We start from the raw sequence: 24,964 nt of genomic DNA on the forward strand, positions 1-24,964 counted from the left end.
TCGGAATTGAGATAAAGTCGAAACTATGAGAAATAATTATGAAGTAAAAAAAAAATCGAAATTATGAAATTAAAAATCAAAATTACGAGATTACGAATCTAGATTGTAGAAATAATAAAACACAATTATGTATAAAAAGTCATAATTATGAGGTAACATTTTTTTTCTCAAAATTATGAGATTAAAAATCTAAATTAAGAGATTAAGAATCTAGATTGTAGGAATAACAAAACAAAATTAAGGGATATAAAGTCATAATTATGATTTAAAAAACTCGGAATTATGAGATAAAGTCGAAACTGAGAAATAATTATGAGGTAAAATTTTTTTTTCGAAATTATGAAATTAAAAATCAAATATACGAGATTACGAATCTAGATTGTATAAATAATAAAACACAATTATGGTATAAAAAAATCATAATTATGATTTAAAAAAAAGTCGGAATTATGAGATAAAGTCCGAAATTATTAAGGTAAAAAAAATGATTCGAAATTAGGAGATTAAAAATCAAAATTAGGTGATTAATCATTTAGATTGTAGGAATAATGAAACAAAATTATGGGATAAAAAGTCATAATAATGATTTAAAAGAAATCGGAATTGAGATAATGTCGAAACTATGAGAAATAATCATGAGGTAAAAAAAAAAAATCGAAATTATGAGATTAAAAATCAAAATTACGAGATTACGAATCTAGATTGTAGAAATAATAAAACACAATTATGGATAAAAAGTCATAATTATGATTTTAAAAAAGTCGGAATTATGAGATAAAATCGAAATTATGAGGTAAAAAAAATTATTCGAAATTATGAGATTGAAAATCAAAATTAGGAGATTAAGAATCTAGATTGTAGGAATAATAAAACAAAATTATGGGATAAAAAGTCATAATTATGATTTTAAAAAGTCGGAATAATGAGATAAAGTAGAAACTATGAGAAATAATTATGTGGTAAAAAAATTTATTCGAAATTATGAGATTAAAAATCTAAATTACGAGATTACAAATCTAGATTGTAGAAATAATAAAACACAATTATGAGATAAAATGTCATAATTATGGTTTTAAAAAAGTCGGAATTATGAGAAAATCGAAATTATGAGGTAAAAAAACATTTTCTCAAAATTATGAGATTAAAAATCTAAATTAAGAGATTAAGAATATAGATTGTAGGAATAACAAAACAAAATTAAGAGATAAAAACTCATAATTATGATTTTAAAAAGTCGGAATTATGAGATAAAATCGATGAGGTAAAAAAATAAATTCAAAATTATGAGATTAGAAATCAAAATTAGGAGATTAAGAATCTAGATTGTAGAAATAATAAAACAAAATTATGGGATAAAAAGTCATAATTATGATGGAAAAAAAGTCGGAATCATGAGATAAAGTCAAAACTATGAGAAATTATGAGGTAAAAAAATTAATTCGAAATTATGAGATTAAAAATCAAAATTAGGAGATTACGAATCTAGATTGTAGAAATAATAAAACACAATTATGGGATAAAAAGTCATAATTATGATTTAAAAAATCGGAGTTATGAGATAAAGTCGAAACTACCCCTCATGTATGCTCCATTGCATTGGCCATGCGGAAACTATGTGCACATATTTAAAATTCTGGGCACTCTTGTGGTCCGAATTTATAAAACATGTTATCACATACACTCATTAAATGATTAGTCAAAGCTACAGAAATATAAATCAAAGCTTTTTTATTATCAAATTAATCGTTGCCGCCTTAGTAGGAATTTATGAAAAAAAAGCATCCTTCCATTAATCAGTATCTAGCCCTCGGTTGAAAAAGTTTGGATGCCCTTGTTTTATTGAGTTTGAATTAGTTTCCATTTTTTATTTTATTTTTACTTCAAAATGGGGCAAAGCAATACGCACATTTAAAAAATATAAGAGCGTTCAGCTAACTATGAAATGTAATTTTTAGTTTATTTTAATTTTTTTATAGTTTTTTATTGTAAGATTTACGGTAATTTAAAAACAGCACCGCACATCATAACGGTGGCGACAGTTTTGATTATAAAGGTCTAAAAAAATATGTAGAACGTCCGGCGGGCCAGGTTGAAAATCTTAATGGGCCGCATGTGGCCCGCGGGCCTTATTTTGCCCAGGTCTGCTTTAATGCCAACTTTTTGACACCATGTCATCTTAGCCGCGTTTTTGTCAATATAGGTCAGCGGCAGGAAGCGGGAAGTGATCATCTGATTGGTCTGGCCCACTCGTCATCTGACCTCACCTTTCCTTCCCCTCCAGGTTTCTGAAGCTCTACGGAAGAAGGTTCAGCAAGGATGATCATGTTCTGTTCATCAAGCTGCTGTATGACTTGGTCACCATGCCGGACCTGGAGCCCCACATGATGCAGAGCTACGCCCGGCTGCTCATTCAGCTCCTCAAGTGGGTGCGACAGTTGTGTGTTGAACGTAACAAACGCAGGACGAGATATATACTGTATGTCGTGGCTCTATACTGCGATGTCAAACTGGTTTTCATGGAGGGCCACATGGCAGTTATGGCTGCCAGCAGAGGGCCGCTAGTAACAGTGAACAATGTATGAATTTGCCTCTGGATTTCATTATTAATTATATCAATTGTTTTAAGTAGACTGTGGATTTTACAGTAAAAACTTTACATTTACAACATTTTACTGCAAAATATAGTGGGGGTTTTTGGGTTTTTTTTACAAAATTTTACGGTAAATGGAAAAAAAGTACCACTGTTTTTTGGGGTGGTTTTTGTAATTTTGTGCTAAATTTACATTGGTTTTTACATCATTATATTGTTAATGGAAAAACAGTACAAGTTATTTTTTTATTCTGGCAATTTAGCTGCCAGTTTTTCTACCGTAAAAACTAGAGATGTCCGATAACATCGGACTGCCGATATTATCGGCCGATAAATGCTTTAAAATGTGATATCGGAAATTATCGGTATCGGTTTCAAAAAGTAAAATTTATGACTTTTTAAAACGCCGCTGTACGGAGTGGTACACGGACGTAGGGAAAAGTACAGGGCGCCAATAAACTGCCTTTGCATGCCGGCCCAGTCACATAATATCTACGGCTTTTCACACACAGAAGTGAATGCAAAGCATACTTGGTCAACAGCCATACAGGTCACACTGAGGGTTGCCGTATAAACAACTTTAGCACTGTTACAAATATGCGCCACACTGTGAACCCACACCAAACAAGAATGACAAACACATTTCGGGAGAACATTCGCACCGTACCACAACATAAACACAACAGAACAAATACCCAGAACCCCTTGCAGCACTAACTACAATACGCTACCCCTTACACCCCCAACCTCCCCAACTCAACCCCGCCCCCCCCCTAACCCCGCCCACCTCAACCTCCTCATGCTCTCTCAGGGAGAGCATGTCCCAAATTCCAAGCTGCTGTTTTGAGGCATGTTAAAAAAAAGAATGCACTTTGTGACTTCAATAATAAATATGGCAGTGCCATGTTGGCATTTTTTTCCATAACTTGAGTTGATTCATTTTGGAAAACCTTGTTACATTGTTTAATGCATCCAGCGGGGCATCACAACAAAATTAGGCATGATAATGTGTTAATTCCACAACTGTATATATCGGTATCGGTTGATATCGGAATCGGTAATTAAGAGTTGGACAATATAGGAATATCGGCAAAAAAGCCATTATCGGACATCTCTAGTACAAACAAATGTACCGTCTTTCCATTTATAGTAAAAACAACAACCGTAGATTTTACAGTCAAAAACTGCCAGCTCAGTCAACAGATTTTTTACATAAAAGATAGTATCCATCCATTTTCTACCGCTTATTCCCTTTGGGGTCGCGGGGGGCGTTGGAGCCTATCTCAGCTACAATCGGGCGGAAGGCAGTGTACACCCTGGACAAGTCGCCACCTCATCGCAGGGCCAACACAGATAGATAGACAACATTCACACTCACATTCACACACTAGGGCCAATTTAGTGTTGCCAATCAACCTATCCCCAGGTGCATGTCTTTGGAGGTGGGAGGGGCCTATCCCCAGGTGCATGTCTTTGGAGGTGGGAGGGGCCTATCCCCAGGTGCATGTCTTTGGAGGTGGGAGAGGCCTATCCCCAGGTGCATGTCTTTGGAGGTGGGAGAGGCCTATCCCCAGGTGCATGTCTTTGGAGGTGGGAGGAAGCCGGAGTACCCGCACAGAAAGATCCCGAGCCTGGGATTGAACCCAAGACTATTTAGGACCTTCGTATTGTGAGGCAGACGCACTAACCCCTCTGCCACCGTGCTGCCTTGTGTGTGTATATATCAGTATCGGTTGGTATCGGAATCGGTAATTAAGAGTTGGAGAATATCGGATATCGGCAAAAAAGCCATTATTGGACATCTCTAGTAAAAACTAATGTACCATCTTTCCATTTACAGTAAAAACAACAACCGTAGATTTTACAGTCAAAAACTGCCAGCTCAGTCAACAGAATTTTAACGCAAAGACAGTAGTTTTTTTCAATTTACAGTCATATGCTGTAAAGAACACCGTAAAATGTATTGTCATTTTTATTAATTTGATGGGTAGTTTGCTGTAACGTTAAGTATTTTTATTTAGAAAAAAACAAGTTTTGAAAGTATGATAATATACTGTAATATTTGTTGCAATATTGGTTACTATTAAAGTTTAAAAGGTATGCAATTTCCAGCAGTACATATATTTTTTTCTGTCAAAATTAGGGATGTCCGATATTATCGGCTGATAAATGCGTTGAAATGTAATATCGGAAATTATCGGTATCGTTTTTTTTATTATCTGTATCGTTTTTTTATTTTATTGTTTTTTTATTTTTATTAAATCAACATAAAAAAAACAAGATACACTTACAATTAGTGCACCAACCCAAAAAACCTCCCTCCCCCCATTTCTTTCTGTTATCAATATTCTGGTTCCTACATTATATATCAATATATATCAATACAGTCTGCAAGGGATACAGTCCGTAAGCACACATGATTGTGCGTGCTGCTGCTCCACTAATAGTACTAACCTTTAACAGTTAATTTTACTAATTTTCATTCATTACTAGTTTCTATGTAACTGTTTTTATATTGTTGTACTTTCTTTTTTATTCAAGAAAATGTTTTTAATTTATTTATCTTATTTTAATATTTTTTAAAAAAAGTACCTTATCTTCACCATAACTAGTTGTCCAAATTAGGCATAATAATGTGTTAATTCCACGACTGCATATATCGGTTGATATCGGTATCGGTAATTAAAGAGTTGGACAATATCGGAATATCGGATATCGGCAAAAAGCCATTATCGGACATCCCTACTCAGAAGGCTAATTGATGATTAGAAAACCCTTGTGCAATCATGTTCACACATCTGAAAACACTTTAGCTCGTTACAGAAGCTACAAAACTGACCTTCCTTTGAGCAGATTGAGTTTCTGGAGCATCACATTTGTGGGGTCAATTAAACGCTCAAAATGGCCAGGAAAAGAGAACTTTCATCTGAAACTCGACAGTCTATTCTTGTTCTTAGAAATGAAGGCTATTCCACAAAATTGTTTGGGTGACCCCAAACTTTTGAACGGTAGTGTAGATTGAGGGAGAGAGAGAGAGAGAGAGAGAGAGAGAAAGAGAGAGAGAGAGAGAGAGAGAGATGTTTTGAAAGTATGATAATATACTGTAATATTTGTTGCAATATTGGTTACTATTAAAGTTTAAAAGGTATGCAATTTCAAGCAGTACATATATTATTTCTGTCAAAATGAAAAAAATCAATTACATTTAGTGAGAAAATATTAAGTACTTTATTGACACATATCGTCGGCATGGCATGGTGGGTAGAGCAGCTGTGCCAGATCACTGCCGTTGTGTCCTTGGGCAAGACACTTCACCCTTGCCCCCAGTGCCGCTCACACTGGGGTGGTGGTCGGAGGGGTCGTAGGCGCAAACTGGCAGCCACCCTTCCGTCAGTCTACCCCAGGGCATGTGTGGCTACAAATGTAGCTTACCACCACCAGGTGTGCATGAAGGATGGGTTCACACTTCTCTGTGAAGCGCTTTGAGTGTCTAGAAAAGAGCTATATAAATCAAATCCATTATTATTTATTATTATTATATCATTTCCAGGTGTTTGCGGGCCAGATAAAATGATGTGGCGGGCCAGATCTGGCCCCCGGGCCTTGAGTTTGACACCTGGGCTCTATGAGCACCCGGTCTCTGCTTATTGCGTTCCTTAAATCAGATGTCTTGGCCGCCGCCACGTCACATTCATCACATGGCCTTTGTCTGGAAGTTGTTCCCGCGACGACCACATCCATCACCACGCCAGCGTCGTAATGCAGACGTCAAAGATTTAATATTAAGCGCCAGACCTCACAGCGGCGAGATGGAGCTCTCCGCTGACTCAATCCATTGCTCTTCACCGTAACTTTCCTTCCGATCGACAGGCTTCTTGAATTGTCTGGAGCTTTCTGTCCTCCAGAGAGTGTGTGTAGCTGAGAGGACGTGAGCTTTTTTATTATTATCTGCGATTAGCAGGATTTATGCTGGAAACTGCAGGGCAGAACTTGGAAAATGAGTACGGCGCGGGCAAAAGCAATAAGCGGTTGGTTTTTATGGCAATTAAAGTGAAAAGCTGCCTTTTTCTTTTAATTTGACACTGACTTGGGCTGTAAGAAGCCATTGCTCTTGCACTCATAGGCGGATTAGATCAAAACAAATGATATCATTGGAATCATTTGTATTTAAAAGTTCCTCTGTTGGATTTTTAGGCGCAATATTTAAATATACTAATTTAAACATGACATATTGGAGATGAGATGACAAAAGACAAGATCAGATCATCTTTTGCTAGTCTATCATTGGCTCAAATATGCTGCAGTCGGCCCTGATACAGCTGAAACTATTTAAGTGGTTTATATTGGTTGTAGGGTTGTCCCGATACCAATATTTTGGTACCGGTACCAAAATGTATTTCGATACTTTTCTAAATAAAGGGGACCACAACAAATGGCATTCTTGACTTTATTTGAACAAAAAATCACGGTACATTAAAACCTCTAAAGGCTTAGTGGCCACATGCGTGGACAGCTCCTTTTAGCTCTTATTTCCAAAATTGTGTACCATACTTGCCAACCTTGAGACCTCCAATGTAGGGGGTGGGGGGGTGGCTGGGGGCGTGGTTATTTACAGCTAGAATTCACCAACTCGAGTATTTCATATATATATATATATATATATATATATATATATATATATATATATATATATATATATATATATATATATATATATATATATATATATATATATATATGTATATATATATATATATGTATGTATGTATGTATGTATGTGTGGGGAAAAAATCACAAGACCATTTCATCTCTACAGGCCTGTTTCATGAGGGGTTTTCCTCAATCCTCAGGAGATTTTTTTCAAAAAAAAAATAATCTCCTGAGGATTGAGGAAAACCCCTCATGAAACAGGCCTTTAGAGATGAAATAGTCTTGTGATTTTTTCCCCACACATACATATTACGCTCTACCACGGTATCGAGCACCATTTTTTTGGATAATCTAATTAAGACATATATATATATATATATATATGTATATATATATATATATATATATATATGTATATATATATATATATATATATATATATATATATATATATATATATATATATATATATATATATATATATATATATATATATGTGTATATATATATATATATATATATATATATATATATATATATGTGTATATATATATATATATATATATATATATATATATATATGTGTGTATATATATATATACATATATATATATATATATGTGTATATATATATATATATATATATGTATATATATATATATGTATATATATATATATATATATATATGTATATATATATATATATATATATATATATATATATATATATGTATATATATATATATGTATATGTATATATATATATATATATATGTATATATATGTATATATATGTATATATATGTATATATATATATATGTATGTATATATATATATATATATATATATATATATATATATATATATGTATATATATATCAGTGGCGTGCGGTGAGGTTAAAGGCCTACTGAAATGAATTTTTTTTATTTAAACGGGGATAGCAGATCTATTCTATGTGTCATACTTGATCATTTCGCGATATTGCCATATTTTTGCTGAAAGGATTTAGTATAGAACAACGACGATAAAGATTGCAACTTTTGGTATCTGATAAAAAAAAGGCTTGCACCTACCGGAAGTAGCGTGACGTAGTCAGTTGAACATATACGCAAAGTTCCCTATTGTTTACAATGATGGCCGCATGAAGTGAGAGAGATTCGGACCGAGAAAGCGACAATTTCCCCATTAATTTGAGCGAGGATGAAAGATTTGTGGATGAGTAAAGTGCAAGTGAAGGACTAGTGGGGAGTTGAAGCTATTCAGATAGGGAAGATGCTGTGAGAGCCGGGGGTGACCTGATAGTCAGCTGGGAATGACTACAACAGTAAATAAACACAAGACATATATATACTCTATTAGCCACAACACAACCAGGCTTATATTTAATATGCCACAAATTAATCCTGCATAAAAACACCTGCGTGTTTGTTATGCTAGCTCCTAGCTCCTCTGCTAGCTCCTAGCTCCATAGAACACGCCAATACAATTCAAACACCTGATCAACACACACAATCACTCAGCCCAAAAGACCGTTTACCTAACCCAAGGTTCATAAAGCTTATATATTTTTAAAAAGTTACGTACGTGACGCGCACATACGGTCAAGTTATCGAATGTTTAGCAGCCAAGGCTGCATACTCACGGTACCTGATATTCAGCTGGGAATGACTACAACAGTAAATAAACACAAGACATATATATACTCTATTAGCCACAACACAACCAGGCTTATATTTAATATGCCACAAATTAATCCTGCATAATAACACCTGCGTGTTTGTTATGCTAGCTCCTAGCTCCTCTGCTAGCTCCTAGCTCCATAGAACACGCCAATACAATTCAAACACTTGATCAACACACACAATCACTCAGCCCAAAAGACTGTTCACCTAACCCAAGGTTCATAAAGCTTATATATTTTTAAAAAGTTACGTACGTGACGCGCACTTACGGTACGGTACGTGTTATGCTAGCTCCTAGCTCCTCTGCTAGCTCCTAGCTCCATAGAACACGCCAATACAATTCAAACACATGATCAACACACACAATCACTCAGCCCAAAAGACCGTTCACCTAACCCAAGGTTCATAAAGCTTATATATTTTAAAAAAGTTACGTACATACGCAAAAAAAAGCCAAAGCTGCATACTCACAGTAGCACGTCTGCGTCTTTGTCATCCAAATCAAAGTAATCCTGGTAAGAGTCTGTGTTGTCCCAGTTCTCTACAGGCGTCTGTGTATCCAAATCAAAAGTCCTCCTGGTTAGAGTCTCTGTTATCCGAGTTCTTCCATCTTGACTGCATCTTTCGGGAATGTAAACAAAGAAGCGCCGGCTGTGTACTGTTGTGGCTGACTACGTTCGAAAAATACGTCCATTTCGCACCGACAACTTTCTTCTTTGCTTGCTCGGCTTCCTTCTCCATAATGCAATGAACATGATTGAAACAGATTCACGAACACAGATGTCCAGAATACTGTGGAATTATGAAATGAAAACAGAGCTTTTTCGTATCGGCTTCAATGTGGAAGGCATACCCGTGTTCGCCGGGCTACGTCACACGCATACGTCATCCTCAGAGGCGTTTCGAACCGGAAGTTTAGCGGCAAATTTAAAATGTCACTTTATAAGTTAACCCGGCCGTATTGGCATGTGTTATAATGTTAAGATTTCATCATTGATATATAAACTATCAGACTGCGTGGTCGGTAGTAGTGGGTTTCAGTAGGCCTTTAATGTCTGGTGAGGCACTGCATCATCACAGTCAGATTTACAAACATATGAACCCTAAATAGTATCTTATTCACCTAACGGGTTATGTTTAAAAGCTCATACCAGCATTCTTTACACATACAAACTAGCACACAAAAAAGCACATTTAATAAAAAAAACATTGTTATGGTCTTACCTTTCTTGCTGGACATCCACACAGCCTTTGCGTGTGTACCACGCCGTTTGAAAAAAACGGGTCTTCTGTCCCGAAGTCAAAAGCAAACCTTTTAGCTCCGGCGTTGGTCTACCTCTAATTATTACCTCCTGTTTCGATTGAAAGTCCAGTTTAGAAAACTGTTTTATTTTACATATGTAATCCTCCATGTTTTTAATAAAAGTTCAGGCGAGAGGAAATAAAAAAACGCTGCACTTATTATTGCTAACTTTTTTTTTTTTTTCTTCTGCGGCAAGGAATGATCTCTGGGATCACTACCGCCCTCTACCCCCAGGAGGCCGGATTACTGCGAGCCTCAGACAGTACGTCTTTGGCAGCAGTTTTATGAATGCTCAGCTGAAGAAATACGTTACACACATACAGTTGTTGACAAAATACACTGTACATTATATACCTCGGCTAACTAAACTATGGTTTAGTTAGCTGATATAGTTCATATAGCAATACAGTCTCACTGCACAGCAGCTCAGCAGTTAGCCAAGTCATTGTGCACATTCCATGTTGAGGCACAAATCAGTGACGTGCCTCAACTGGCTGCTGATCACCGCACCGTCTCTTCACAGTATTTGAACGGCAAATGTGAAAATAAAAATAATCTAAAACTGGTGAAGTTAAATGGAAAATAACTTTAGTATAATCACTGGATACATATAACAATTTAATTATTATTTTTTTCTTTTTCCTTTTTTTTTATTTCCATGATGGCAGGTGAGGCCCCGCCTCCCCTGCCTCTAGTGACTGCACGTCACTGATATATATATATATATATATATATATATATATATATATATATATATATATATATATATATATATATATATATATATATATATATATATATGAAATACTTGACTTTCAGTGAATTCTAGCTATATATATATATATATATATATATATATATATATATATATATATATATATATATATATATATATATATATATATATATATATATATATATATATATATATATATGAAATACTTGACTTTCAGTGAATTCTAGCTATATATATATATATATATATATATATATACATATATATATATATATATATATATATATATATATATATATATTTTATTTACATAGAAAAAAAAAACAACAACTTGAATTTCAGTGTTCCGGTGGCTATCCATTAGATGGCAGTATTGTCCTGTTTAACTTCTCCGTTCATGATGAGTATATCATTTCGGCCACCGTGTTCAATGGAGAAGTCTGTTTTACAAAATGTACAGGCAACATAATTACATACCCCTTCCCCTTCGAACTGTCCTGGATGAACTGAAATTCTTGTTTCCATTCGTTTTGGAACTTGCAAGCGTATTTCTTCATCTCGCTCGTTGACGGCGTCGCCATGTCTGTAATTTCCTCGTTCTTCTGCTTCGTCTCCTTGTTGTGTGCGCAGTTGTGCACTCTACTCTCTAAAAGCCGTAGATGTTATGACGTCATTGGGCAGGCAAGCTGTTTATATTGTGGGAAAGCGGATGTGAGAACAGGCTGTCCCCACTCAGTCTCAGGTCCGCATTGAGCTGGAGGGGGCGTGGCTTCCAGCTCCGGCTGAATACCGGGAGTTTGTCGGGAGAAAATCTCTGCCGGGAGGTTGTCGGGAGAGGCGCTGAATACCGGGATTCTCCCGCTAAAAACGGGAGGGTTGGCAAGTATGTTACACTACTGAATTGGGGTCTTATGGCCACTTATGTGGACACTTACACTGCCATCTGGTGGTGTCAGAAGAGTATAACATACAATGGAATATGGAGAAAAAAAGTGTAAAAATAAGAATTAGCATGTCACTAAACATGAAGTACACGTTTGTGTACTTATGGACTAAGTACATCATAGCAAAAGATGATTCTTAGTTTTTAGTCTAATTAGGGTCCAATAAGCCCAAATAGCAAAGAGAAATAAAAAAAAGCATGTAAACAAACAGCTGGGGCCTTCAGAGGTTCAACATATGTTTCTTATTGTAATCGAAGAACAATTTTGTCCTTAAATAAAATAGTGAACATACGAGACAACTTGTCTTTTAGTAGTAAGCAAACAAAGTCTCCTAATTTGTCTGCTGACGTATGCAGTAACATATTGTGTCATTTTACATTCTATTTTGTCAAAATTATAAAAGACAAGCTGTAAAAATTGATTATTAATCCACTTGTTTGTTTACTGTTAATATCTGCTTATTTTCTGTTTCAACATGTTCTATCTACGCTTGTGTTCAAATGTAATAATCACTTATTCTTCTGTTGTTGGATACTTTACATTAGTTTTGGATGATACCACAAATGTAGGTATTAAACCGATACCAAGTAGTTACAGGATCATACAATGGTCATATTCAAAGTCCAGGGACATATTTCCTGAGTTTATAAACATAATGTGAATTTTAAAAAGAGGAAAAAAGATTTCATGACGATAAAGAATATTGATGTAATCATAGTAGTATCGACTAAATAGGCTATTGTACTTGGTATCATTACAGTGGATGTCAGGTGTAGATCCACCCATGGCATTTGTTTACATTCAGGTGCGCTAGCTTTTGTTAGCGGTGAGCTATTGTATCCTCCTACGGTAAGTAGTAAAGCATTTTTAGCTATTCCTCGTCCTGCATGGATGATACTTGTAAGAAACTCATTTTATTCGTCGCCATGGAGGCGAGGATTAGTGATATAGAAGAAGCTAAAACACTGCTAACTAGCTAGCCATGTCTTAAAGCACATCTTCCTGAGGGCGTTTCAGTGTTATAGCTTCATCTTTATCGTTAGTTTTTAAGCCAAAATGCGTCCGTTCTCCCTTTTCTGTCTACACACTGTGTCTGCTTGTAAGTACTCTGTGATTGTGCGCTGCCGAACATGCTCCTCTGCTCGTAAAACCAGCAATGTCATGACGTGACGATGCGCCGTCATGCCCGGGAACCGGTACTTTTCAAACAGAGTATAGTACTGTTTTTGGTTCATTAGTACCGCGATACTATACTAGTACCGGTATACCGTACAACCCTAATTGGTGGATATCAATAATAAGGACCAGGAGAAAAATAAATGATTATAATGTAAACATTTTTATTTAAAACATTCCCCTAATCTTTTAAGTAATGTAGAAATTGATCAGAGGTGTTTATCTATTTTATGGAGGAATGCAGTTAATCATAGAACTGGCATCCAATGTTACTAAAAAGGTATTGATTTTGAATCGAGAATCGAATCATTTCCCCCAAGAATCCAATCCAATCATGTAGTGGCCAAAGATTCTCAGCGCTAATATTTCAATTAAAAGGTTGTAATTAGAGATGTCCGATACTGGCTTTTTTGCCAATATCCATTATTCCGATATTGTCCAACTCTTAATTACTGATTCCGATATCAACCGATACCGATATATACAGTCGTGGAATTAACACAATATTATGCCTAATTTTGTTGTGATGCCCCGCTGGATGCATTAAACAATGTAACAAGGTTTTCCAAAATAAATCAACTCAAGCTATGGAAAAAAATTAGGGATGTCCGATAATGGCTTTTTGCCGATATCCGATATGCCGATATTGTCCAACTCTTTAATTACCGATACCGATATCAACCGATACCGATATCAACCGATATATACAGTCGTGGAGTTAACACATTATTATGCCTAATTTGGACAACCAGGTATGGTGAAGATAAGGTACTTTTTTTTTTTAAAAATGAATCAAATAAAATAAGATAAATAAATTAAAAACATTTTCTTGAATAAAAAAGAAAGTAAAACAATATAAAAACAGTTACATAGAAACTAGTAATTAATGAAAATTTGTAAAATTAACTGTTAAAGGTTAGTATTATTAGTGGAGCAGCAGCACGCACAATCATGTGTGCTTACGGACTGTATCCTTTGCAGACTGTATTGATATATATTGATATATAATGTAGGAACCAGAATATTAATAACAGAAAGAAACCACCCTTTTGTGTGAATGATGTGGGTTGGTGCACTAATTGTAAGTGTATCTTGTGTTTTTTATGTGGATTTAATAAAAAAATAAATAAAAATAAAAACCGATACTGATAATAAAAAAAACGATACCGATAATTTCCGATATTACATTTTAACGCATTTATCGGCCGATAATATCGGCAGACCGATATTATCGGACAGCTCTAAAAAAAAATGCCAACATGGCACTGCCATATTTATTATTGAAGTCACAACGTGCATTATTATTTTTAACATGCCTCAAAACAGCAGCTTGGAATTTGGGACATGCTCTCCCTGGGAGAGCATGAGGAGGCTGAGGTGGGCGGGGTTGAGGTGGTGGTGGGGGGGAGGTTGGGGATAGCGGGGGGTGTATATTGTAGCGTCCCGGAAGAGTTAGTGCTGCAAGGGGTTCTGGGTATTTGCTCTGTTGTGTTACGGTGCGGATGTTCTCCCGAAATGTGTTTGTCTTTCTTGTTTGGTGTGGGTTCACAGTGCGGCGCATATTTGTAACAGTGTTAAAGTTGTTTATACGGCCACCCTCTGTGTGACCTGTATGGCTGTTGACCAAGTATTCTTTGCATTCACTTGTGTGTGTTAAAAGCCGTAGATATTATGTGACTGGGCCGGCACGCAAAGGCAGTGCCTTTAAGGTTTATTGGCGCTCTGTACTTCTCCCTACGTCCGTGTACACAGCGGCGTTTTAAAAACGTCATAAATTTTACTTTTTGAGACCGATATCGATAATTTTGAAACCGATACCGACAATTTCAGATATTATATTTTAAAGCATTTATCGGCCGATAATATCGGCAGTCCGATATTATCAGACATCCCTAGTTGTAATGTCCTTTAACCGCTCTTAGAACAGGCCAAAAGGGACTAACACGTTTCCTCCCCAAACAGGAAAAAGGAACTGCTTTCACGAGATGACCTCCAGTTGCCGTGGCGACCGCTCTACCAGCTGTTCGAGAAGGTGGTCCACTCCAAAACGGAGCATCTTGGACTCATCTGGTTCCCCAAGTCAGTCGTGTTTGGTTAAAAACATCACACACACACACACACAAAAATAACTTTAATATTTTCTTTGCTGACAGCTCAGTGGAGCACATTTTGAAGGCTTTGATCAAAAGCTGCAGACCGTAAGTTCCATCTTCTCCCATCATCATCATGTTTGCGTGCCCTACAACATGTCTTCTTCTCTCTTCACTCCCAACCAGGTATTTCCCGGCGTCCTCCACCAAGGAGATGCTGGAGGAGTGGCGCCCCCTGCTGTGCGTCTTCGACGTGGCCATGCAGAAGGCCATCAGCAACATGGAGCTCTTCCTGCCCACCATCATGCCCCCCGAGGAGCACACCCAAGGCTTCCGGTGATTCATCCAACGAAACGTAACGCGCGAAGCCGCAACGTTATCTAGCACGCGTCCGCAATTCCCATTCCGGGGGAACAAAGTAAGCCGTCGACTCGCCTCGCTTCTCGTGTCTTGCAAAACCACCAGACTGCATAAGCACCTTTGCACCATAAATAATGTTCTTTCTATCAGCCTTGTCAGGCTAACAGCTTGATTTCATGGAGGGGGGGAAAAAAAACCTGAAGCCTATTTCAGCTCCAGCTTGGCAAAAGCCGCACAGCAGCAGCAGCAGAACATTCTTCCCCGTGTTTGGCCTTTAGAGAGACATTTGTCTGCACACTGTTGGACTGCTTACCGCACTTCATCACTTTTAAGACTCTCCTTTTCCCGTTCTGCTCCGCAATCGTCAGTTAGAGGGAGGAAGTTCGTTTTTCATGGGATTGAAGACGAATGGGTTGAATTTGATGGCAACGTCATTGTTATGTTATTATTAGGGCTGTCAAATGATACATCTTTTAAATCAGGTTAATCACACTCTTGAACTGTGATTAATCATTAGGCAAATGTTATTATTTGCTTGCATGAATAACATTTGCTTAAGAAAATACCCCAATATTTGGATACAAATGCAATTTTGTAGTCAGAATGTCAAGCAGGAACATCTTCAGAATGTTTTACTGAACAGCAAGACATTGATTTGCTCAAAACTTAGTGACAGTAAAGTATATAAAAATTTAAGTACACATTTTGAAAGTATGTACAATAGGGGTGTGGGAAAAAATCGATTCGAATTCAAATCGCCATTCAAACGTTGTACGATTCAGTATGGATTCTTATTTTTCAAAAATCGACTTTCTATTTTTTTTTAAAAATTATTATTTTTTATTAATCAATCCAACAAAACAATACACAGCAATACTATAATAATTAGGGATGTCCGATAATGGCTTTTTGCCGATATCCGATATTCCGATATTGTCCAACTCTTTAATTACCGATACCGATATCAACTGATACCGATATCAACCGATATATGCAGTCGTGGAATTAACACATTATTATGCCTAATTTGGACAACCAGGTATGGTGAAGATAAGGTACTTTTTTAAAAAAAATGATCAAATAAGATAACTAAATTAAAAACATTTTCTTGAATAAAAAAGAAAGTAAAACAATATAAAAACAGTTACATAGAAACTAGTAATGAATGAAAATGAGTAAAATTAACTGTTAAAGGTTAGTACTATTAGTGGAGCAGCAGCACGCACAATCATGTGTGCTTACGGACTGTATCCCTTGCAGACTGTATTGATATATATTGATATATAATGTAGGAAGCAGAATATTGATAACAGAAAGAAATGGGGGGAGGGAGGTTTTTTGGGTTGGTGCACTAATTGTAAGTGTATCTTGTGTTTTTTATGTTGATTTAATAAAAACAAAAAAACAAAAAACGATACAGATAATAATAAAAACCGATACCGATAATTTCCGATATTACATTTTAACACATTTATCGGCCGATAATATATTATCGGACATCCCTAATAATAATGCAATCCAATTCCAAAACCAAACCTGACCGAGCAACACTCAGAACTGCAATAAACAGAGCAATTGAGAGGAGACACAAACATGGCACAGAAAAATCCAAAAGTAGTGAAACAAAAATGAATATTATCAACAACAGTATCAATATTAGTAACAATTTCAACATAGCAGTGATTAAAAATCCCTCATTGACATTATCATTAGACATTTATTCAAAAAAGTGGCTTACACTTGCATCGCATCTCATAAGCTTGACAACACACTGTGTCCAATATTTTCACAAAGATAAAATAAGTAGGGATGTCCGATAATGGCTTTTTGCCGATATCCGATATTCCGATATTGTCCAACTCTTTAATTACCGATACCGATATCAACCGATACCGATATCAACCGATACCGATATCAACCGATATATGCAGTCGTGGAATTAACACATTATTATGCCTAATTTGGACAACCAGGTATGGTGAAGATAAGGTACTTTTTTTAAAAAAAAGATAAAATATGATAACTAAATTAAAAACATTTTCTTGAATAAAAAAGAAAGTAAAACAATATAAAAACAGTTACATAGAAACTAGTAATGAATGAAAATGAGTAAAATTAACTGTTAAAGGTTAGTACTATTAGTGGAGCAGCAGCACGCACAATCATGTGTGCTTACGGACTGTATCCCTTGCAGACTGTATTGATATATATTGATATATAATGTAGGAAGCAGAATATTAATAACAGAAAGAAACAACCCTTTTGTGTGAATGAGTGTAAATGGGGGAGGGAGTTTTTTTGGGTTGGTGCACTAATTGTAAGTGTATCTTGTGTTTTTTATGTTGATTTAAAAAAAAAAAAATTAAAAAAACGATACAGATAATTAAAAAACCGATACCGATAATTACCGATATTACATTTTAACGCATTATTTTTAGGGATGTCCGATAATATCGGCCTGACGATATTATCGGACATCCCTAAAAATAAGTCATATTTTTGGTTCGTTTAATAGTTAAAAGAAATTTACATTATTGCAATCAGTTGATAAAACATTGTCCTTTACAATTATAAAAGCTTTTTACAAAAATCTACTACTCTGCTTGCATGTCAGCAGACTGGGGTAGATCCTGCTGAAATCTATGTATTCCATGAATAGAGAATCCTTTTGAATTGGAAAAATATCGTTTTTGAATCGAGAATCGCGTTGAATCGAAAAAAATCGATTTTATAATCAAATCGTGACCCCAAGAATCGATATTTAATCGAATCGTGGGACACCCAAAGATTCGCTGCCTTAATGTGAAATAATATTACAAACAAGGTACATTTACTAATCAATAATGTAGTAAACGCACTCATAAACAACTTAACCAAGTGCAACATTTAAATCTGCACCAAAAAGCAGACATTTGCAGCTAGAATAGTCATTTACCACATTAGCAATGTATAGAGTGTATTTCTTTCAGGTTAAGACTAGTTTAAAGTTATCTTCATTGAAAAGTACAGTGCTTTTCCTTCAAAAATAAGGACATTTACATGTGACCCCAAACTTTTGAACGCTAGTGTATTTGAAAAAGTTCCAGGTAGCCAGCGGTGCTAAAGAGCTGAATGCGGCTCTAGGGCCGCGGGTTGCCGACCCCCGGTTTAACCAGTTTAAACAAACAAGCTTATTTACCTTTTCAGATGACAATGCCGATCTCATATTTTGGTACAACGCAAACCCCAGTTCCTTGTGATTACTTACTCCGGTCCAATGTTCTCCAGTAGGCAAAATAAATTCAAATCCAGCTGATAGATCCTGAGCTCGGGATCTTTCTGTGTAGAGTTTAGTGACTGCGTGGGTTCCCTCCGGGTACTCCGGCTTCCTCCCACCTCCAAAGACATGCACCTGGGGATAGGTTGATTGGCAACACTAAATTGGTCCTAGTGTGTGAATGTTGTCTGTCTATCTGTGTTGGCCCTGTGATGAGGTGGCGACTTGTCCAGGGTGTAGCCCGCCTTCCGCCCGAATGCAGCTGAGATAGGCTCCAGCACCCTCCGCGACCCCGAGAGGGACAAGCGGTAGAAAATGGATGGATGGATGGAAGAAAGGACAGTGAGCAGGGAGTCAGTCAAACACGAAGGAAATTGCTTCAGAAGGATTTCGATTTTCTACACATTTATTTATAAATATTACATATTTTTGACCCAGACGCCCTCTTCTAGACTTAGTGGCGCACTCCTCCACCTGCCCCACATGTGAAACCGCCACCGTGTGTCACATTGTCTGAGTGTAATGCTCTTTTATTGGTTGCTTTCAGGTTGTGGTTTGATGAGTTGATGGAGCTGTGGGTGTCCGTGCAAAATCAACCCAGCTGGGAAGGGGTGAGTCTTACACACACACACACACACACACACACACACACACACACACACACACACACACACACACACACACACACACACACACACACGCACACACACACACACACACACACGTCTTGCCTACTTTGTGTGGACCCACGTTTGGTTAGTAGGTTGTGAGGGCCCCCCTTTCCACTATAGCTAGAATGATGAAAAAATGTATATCTAGCACTAGATGGGAGTGGAGAGTTGCAACCTCACTTCAGAATGCAAAACACACAAAGTAAAAAAACATTATTTTACTTCTGTAGTTGTGAGGACCAGGCAAATGTCCTCACAAGTCAAAAGGTCCTCACAGAAAGGGTGGATTGTCAAGTGTATGTCCACACAAGGATGGTGAGACAAGTGCACACACACACACACACACACACCTGCACACACGCTCTTGTCAAGTTAATATGCAAATGTTTTATTTATAGTATGAAAGATTTATTTACACATTTATTCTGCGGTAAATCTGTCAGACCAATCGGTGGTATAGCAAATAGTTCCATGTTGTTTGAGCAATGAATCCCGGGAGCCTTTTATGTTCCTAGAAAAGGCCTCAAATGACGCACTTGCATTTGCTAAAAAGGATGACTGACGTGCTGTTGGCTCGCTTTTGTTCGGCTTCCTGGCACAGAGTGCCTCGTCATTCAGCTCACTTTTCTCAGAAGACTTTCATTTTCGTGGGTTTTTTGTGTTGTTGTCTGGCAGCATTTAGTGAACCTGTTTGCTCGCCTCGCCAATGACAACATCGGCTACGTGGACTGGACCCCCCACCTGGCCACTGTGAGGGAATACCCGCCTGCTCAATTAGGTCCAATTTGGCTCCCCATGTTCCTTTAAAGAATAACATTCGTCTTTTTCGTGTGTAGATCTTCACCAGGATCCTGCGCAGCCTCAACCTCCCAGTAGGGGTCAGCCACATGGTGGCACTGCGCTATCTCACCAACTCGTATGACATCGGGCACCTGGTGTTGTGGATCACAGCCTTGCTGGTAATTGTTGGGCGCTTCACTTTTCCTATGATTTTTTTTTTTCCCCCAGTTTTTGTAAATCGCCATGGTTATCAGAAAGGCCGATCATTCCACGTATTAAACTACAGTGGAACCTCGAATTACTAACTTAATTGGTTCTTGAAGTGGGTTCGTAAATGGAAAAGTTTGTATAGTGAAGCGAGTTTCTCCATAAGAAACCATATAAATATAAACAATGTGTTCTCGCCTCTTCAGAAGTATATATCAAAGTGAAGGTTGTACACTTTGAACACAATATATGGCGCTAGACCAGGGGTGTCGAACTCCTTTTCATCCAGGACCACATGGCAGTTATGGCTGCCCTCAGAGGTCCGCTTGTAACGGAGAGTAATATTCCCCCTTGCACAACAATATATATTTTTTACGTACTCCGTAAAAAAAAAGAATCTGTAGACTGGCAGCTCAGTCAGCAGAATTTTACCGTGGATTCGATCGTTTTTTCTTCACAGGATATTACTGTAAATGGAAAAAGGCTACGGTGTTTTTTTACGGTAACATTCTGGTCGACAGAGCAGCCAATGTTAATCATTCATTTTATGCTTGTTGTTTTTGCCGTGGATTACTTTAAATAGAAAAAAATGGTACCACTGTTTTTGTTTATGATACAATTCTGGCCACTTTTTTTTTTAAACTGTAAAATCGATGACCATTTTCACAATGTATAATTTAATGGATAACTTGCTTTGAAATAATAACTCAATCTGATATATTTATTTTTAATTTTTACCAAAAAAAAGTTCAATGTAATGTAACATATTTGTTACAGTATTATGAAACATGAAACTAATGGTTCATTATTATCAGCGATAACTACTTTTCAACCTAAATTCATACAAATTACAAAATACAAATTCCTTATTAACTTTACAAACATTATTACTAGAGATGTCCGATAATATCGGTCTGCCGATATTATCGGCCGATAAATGCGTTAAAATGTAATATCGGAAATTATCGGTATCGGTTTTTTTATTATCAGTATCGTTTTTTGTTTTGTTTTTTGTTTTTTTTAATTAAATCCACATAAAAAACACAAGATACACTTACAATTAGTGCACCAACCCAAAAAACCTCCCTCCCCCATTTACACTCATTCACACAAAAGGGTTGTTTCTTTCTGTTATTAATATTCTGCTTCCTACATTATATATCAATATATATCAATACAGTCTGCAAGGGATACAGTCCGTAAGCACACATGATTGTGCGTGCTGCTGCTCCACTAATAGTACTAACCTTTAACAGTTAATTTTACAAATTTTCATTCATTACTAGTTTCTATGTAACTGTTTTTATATTGTTTTACTTTCTTTTTTATTCAACAAAATATTTTTAATTTATTTATCTTATTTTATTTGATTCATTTTTTTTAAAAGTACCTTATCTTCACCATACCTGGTTGTCCAAATTAGGCATAATAATGTGTTAATTCCACGACTGTATATATCGGTTGATATCGGTATCGGTTGGTATCGGTAATTAAAGAGTTGGACAATATCGGCATATCGGATATCGGCAAAAAGCCATTATCGGACATCCCTAATTATTACAGATTCATACATAAATCAAGCATATATCTAAGTATTTATTTTTTTATTTTAAGAAAAAAAAAAAGTTTAATGTATAATAATTAGAGATGTCCGATAATGGCTTTTTTGCCGATATTCCGATATTGTCCAACTCTTAATTACCGATTCCGATATCAACCGATACCGATATATACAGTTGTGGAATTAGCACATTATTATGCCTAATTTTGTTGTGATGCCCCGCTGGATGCATTAAACAATGTAACAAGGTTTTCCAAAATAAATCAACTCAAGTTATGGAAAAAAATGCCAACATGGCACTGCCATATTTATTATTGAAGTCACAAAGTGCTTTTTTTTTTTAACATGCCTCAAAACAGCAGCTTGGAATTTGGGACATGCTCTCCCTAAGAGAGCATGAGGAGGTTGAGGTGGGCGGGGTAAGGGGGGCGTGGTTTTGGGGTAGGGGGTTGCGGTGTATATTGTAGCGTCACGGAAGAGTTAGTGCTGCAAGGGGTTCTGGGTATTTGTTCTGTTGTGTTACGGTGCGGATGTCCTCCTGAAATGTGTTTGTCATTCTTGTTTGGTGTGGGTTCACAGTGTGGCACATATTTGTAACAGTGTTAAAGTTGTTTATACGGTCACCCTCAGTGTGACCTGTATGGCTGTTGACCAAGTATGCGTTGCATTCACTTGTGTGTGTGAAAAGCCGTAGATATTATGTGACTGGGCCGGCACGCAAAGGAAGTGCCTTTAAGGTTTATTGGCGCTCTGTACTTCTCCCCACAGCGGCGTTTTAAAAAGTCATACATTTTACTTTTTGAAACCGATACCGATAATTTTGAAACCGATACCGATCATTTCCGATATTACATTTTAAAGCATTTATCGGCCGATATTATCGGACATCCCTAATAATAATATAGTTTTTCTTACATTATTAGATATTATTGAATACAAATATACGGAGCCCTTAAAGGGACATAGGGGAATTTTTTTTTTTTAGATATGTATCTCGTGCTCACGCCAAAAATTTTCGTGCACTCGAGAAACATATCTGAAAAAAAAAATTCCCCCATGTACAAATATATGCAATTGCATGCAATAAATTTATTTTTTTCGGTCAAAACGGAAAGAATACATTTAGTAAGAAAAGATAAAGTACTTTATTCATGCGTAGTATTTCCAGGCGTTGGTGGGCCATATAAAATGACGTGGTGGGCCACATCTGGCCCTCGGGCCTTGAGTTTGACGGTAGACAGCATATCAAACAAACATAAGAAGGAGGTCATGAATTAACTATCTCTTTATTAACAAGCTAAAACAACAACGGCAAACTGAACTGTGCTGTATGCGCGGCTCTGCCAACACAGGCGCGCACACACACATAAGTCCCTTTGGTGCACACACAAATAATCAGAAATCCCCAAAATCATTACCTTTGACAACCATATTGATACACTAATAAACATTTAAAAAAAGTAAAATCCACTTACTTCAGCTTACGAGAGGAGAGAAAGGAAACAGAGGGGCAGTGTGTGTGTGTGCGTTCTTGAAAGAGGCGCTGCTGAACGAGAGGTAGTTTTTTCCCCAGCTGTGAAACAAGTCCGCTTTGGCATTTTTTTCCAGAAAAGTCTGTTCTCATCACAATTAAAAACTTGCTACGGTAGGTAGGGCTGCACGATTAACCAACATAGAGATTTTAATTTGTGTGATTACATAACCGCAGGAGGCGTTTTAGTGGCAGACATGTTTGCCAATCAGAATTATTGAGCCTTGCGTTTATTTGTCTCTCGCTTCAAATATGGAGAAAGAGGTCTCACTCTGTGCATCGCTCTCAGCACCTGAGCACGTTCCTTAACCAGTAGGATTAACTGAAAGCAGGGAGCCTTTTTTTTAGGTCATCCACTATCTTTGTCTCGGTGGGCGGAGAGCGACTTAGCGAGACCGCACACACAGGAAGCACCAACAGAGAGCCTCGCCACTCGCCAGTTAGAAAGCGAGACCGCACACACAGGACGCACCAACAGAGCGCCTCGCCACTCGCCAGTTAGAAAGTAACAAAAATAACGAGGAAAAAAATATGATTACCATGTCACCATGTGGTAATATTTAAGCTTCTAATCAGATAGCCAATATGAGCCCATCAGTGCGGCCGAAAAAGTGAGAATGGTGTGCCGGCAACGTCCGACCTCGTTTTTCCGACTCGGAAAAAAATGCATGTTTAATATTTATGTAGGTATTTTTTTGCTTACAGAAATGGGGGTCCATATATTTTTGTTTTACCGTATTTTCCGGACAATAGGGCGCACCGGATTATAAGGCGCACTGCCGACGAGCGGGTCTAGTCAGGTCTATTTTCATACAAAAGGAGCACCGGATTATAGGGCGCATTAAAAGCCTACTGAAATGATTTTTATTTATTTAAACGGGAATAGCAGATCCATTCTATGTGTCATACTTGATCATTTGTCGTCGTCACGTCATAACATCGTCGTCACGTCATAACATTTCTGGTTTTACGAGCAGAGGAGCATGTTCGGCAACGCAAAATCACAGAGTACTTACAAGCAGACACAGTGTGTAGACAGAAAAGGGAGAACGGACGCATTTTGGCTTTAAAACTAAAGATAAAGGTGAAGTTATAACACTGAAACACCCTCAGGAAGAGTTGCTTTAAAGCACATATGTCAGAGTCAAGGCCCGCGGGCCATATCCGGCCCGCGAGAAGGTTTTTTACGGCCCTTGGGATGATCTTGATTTATTATTAGACCCGGCCCGCAGACCGCAGATCTTTTTTTATTTTTTTTTTTTATTTTTTTTTATTTATTTTTTTTTTAGACCGCAGATCTTTTACACGCACCAAGTGGATGCCGGTCCAAGGTTCCGAAAGGGGGCGAGCGGCCCGCCGGGACGCGCCTGCCGGCCGAAGGGCTGCAGCCCGGCCGTCAGTCGCGGAGCCCGCCGTGCCACGCGC

At 37.1% G+C, this 24,964-nt stretch overlaps 1 protein-coding gene across 4 annotated transcripts in view; it reads left to right on the top strand.

The window, feature by feature from the left end:
- LOC133655332 (proteasome activator complex subunit 4B-like) overlaps nt 1-24,964 on the top strand; it is a 128,855-nt gene that overhangs the window by 2,435 nt on the left and 101,456 nt on the right. Inside the window, exons 2-8 of one of the 4 annotated variants that reach the window (XM_062055367.1) lie at nt 2,282-2,422; nt 15,046-15,162; nt 15,237-15,281; nt 15,360-15,509; nt 19,337-19,400; nt 20,136-20,210; nt 20,297-20,419. In XM_062055367.1, the coding sequence (XP_061911351.1) occupies nt 2,282-2,422; nt 15,046-15,162; nt 15,237-15,281; nt 15,360-15,509; nt 19,337-19,400; nt 20,136-20,210; nt 20,297-20,419 (715 nt within the window). Of the gene's footprint in view, nt 1-2,281; nt 2,423-15,045; nt 15,163-15,236; nt 15,282-15,359; nt 15,510-18,837; nt 19,143-19,336; nt 19,401-20,135; nt 20,211-20,296; nt 20,420-24,964 lie in introns of those variants that run through there. The other 3 variants (XM_062055368.1, XM_062055370.1, XM_062055371.1) reach the window with 3 other exon arrangements.

This window comes from Entelurus aequoreus, linkage group LG08 (assembly GCF_033978785.1).
Source record: "Entelurus aequoreus isolate RoL-2023_Sb linkage group LG08, RoL_Eaeq_v1.1, whole genome shotgun sequence".
In the NCBI taxonomy this organism is placed as follows: domain Eukaryota; kingdom Metazoa; phylum Chordata; class Actinopteri; order Syngnathiformes; family Syngnathidae; genus Entelurus; species Entelurus aequoreus.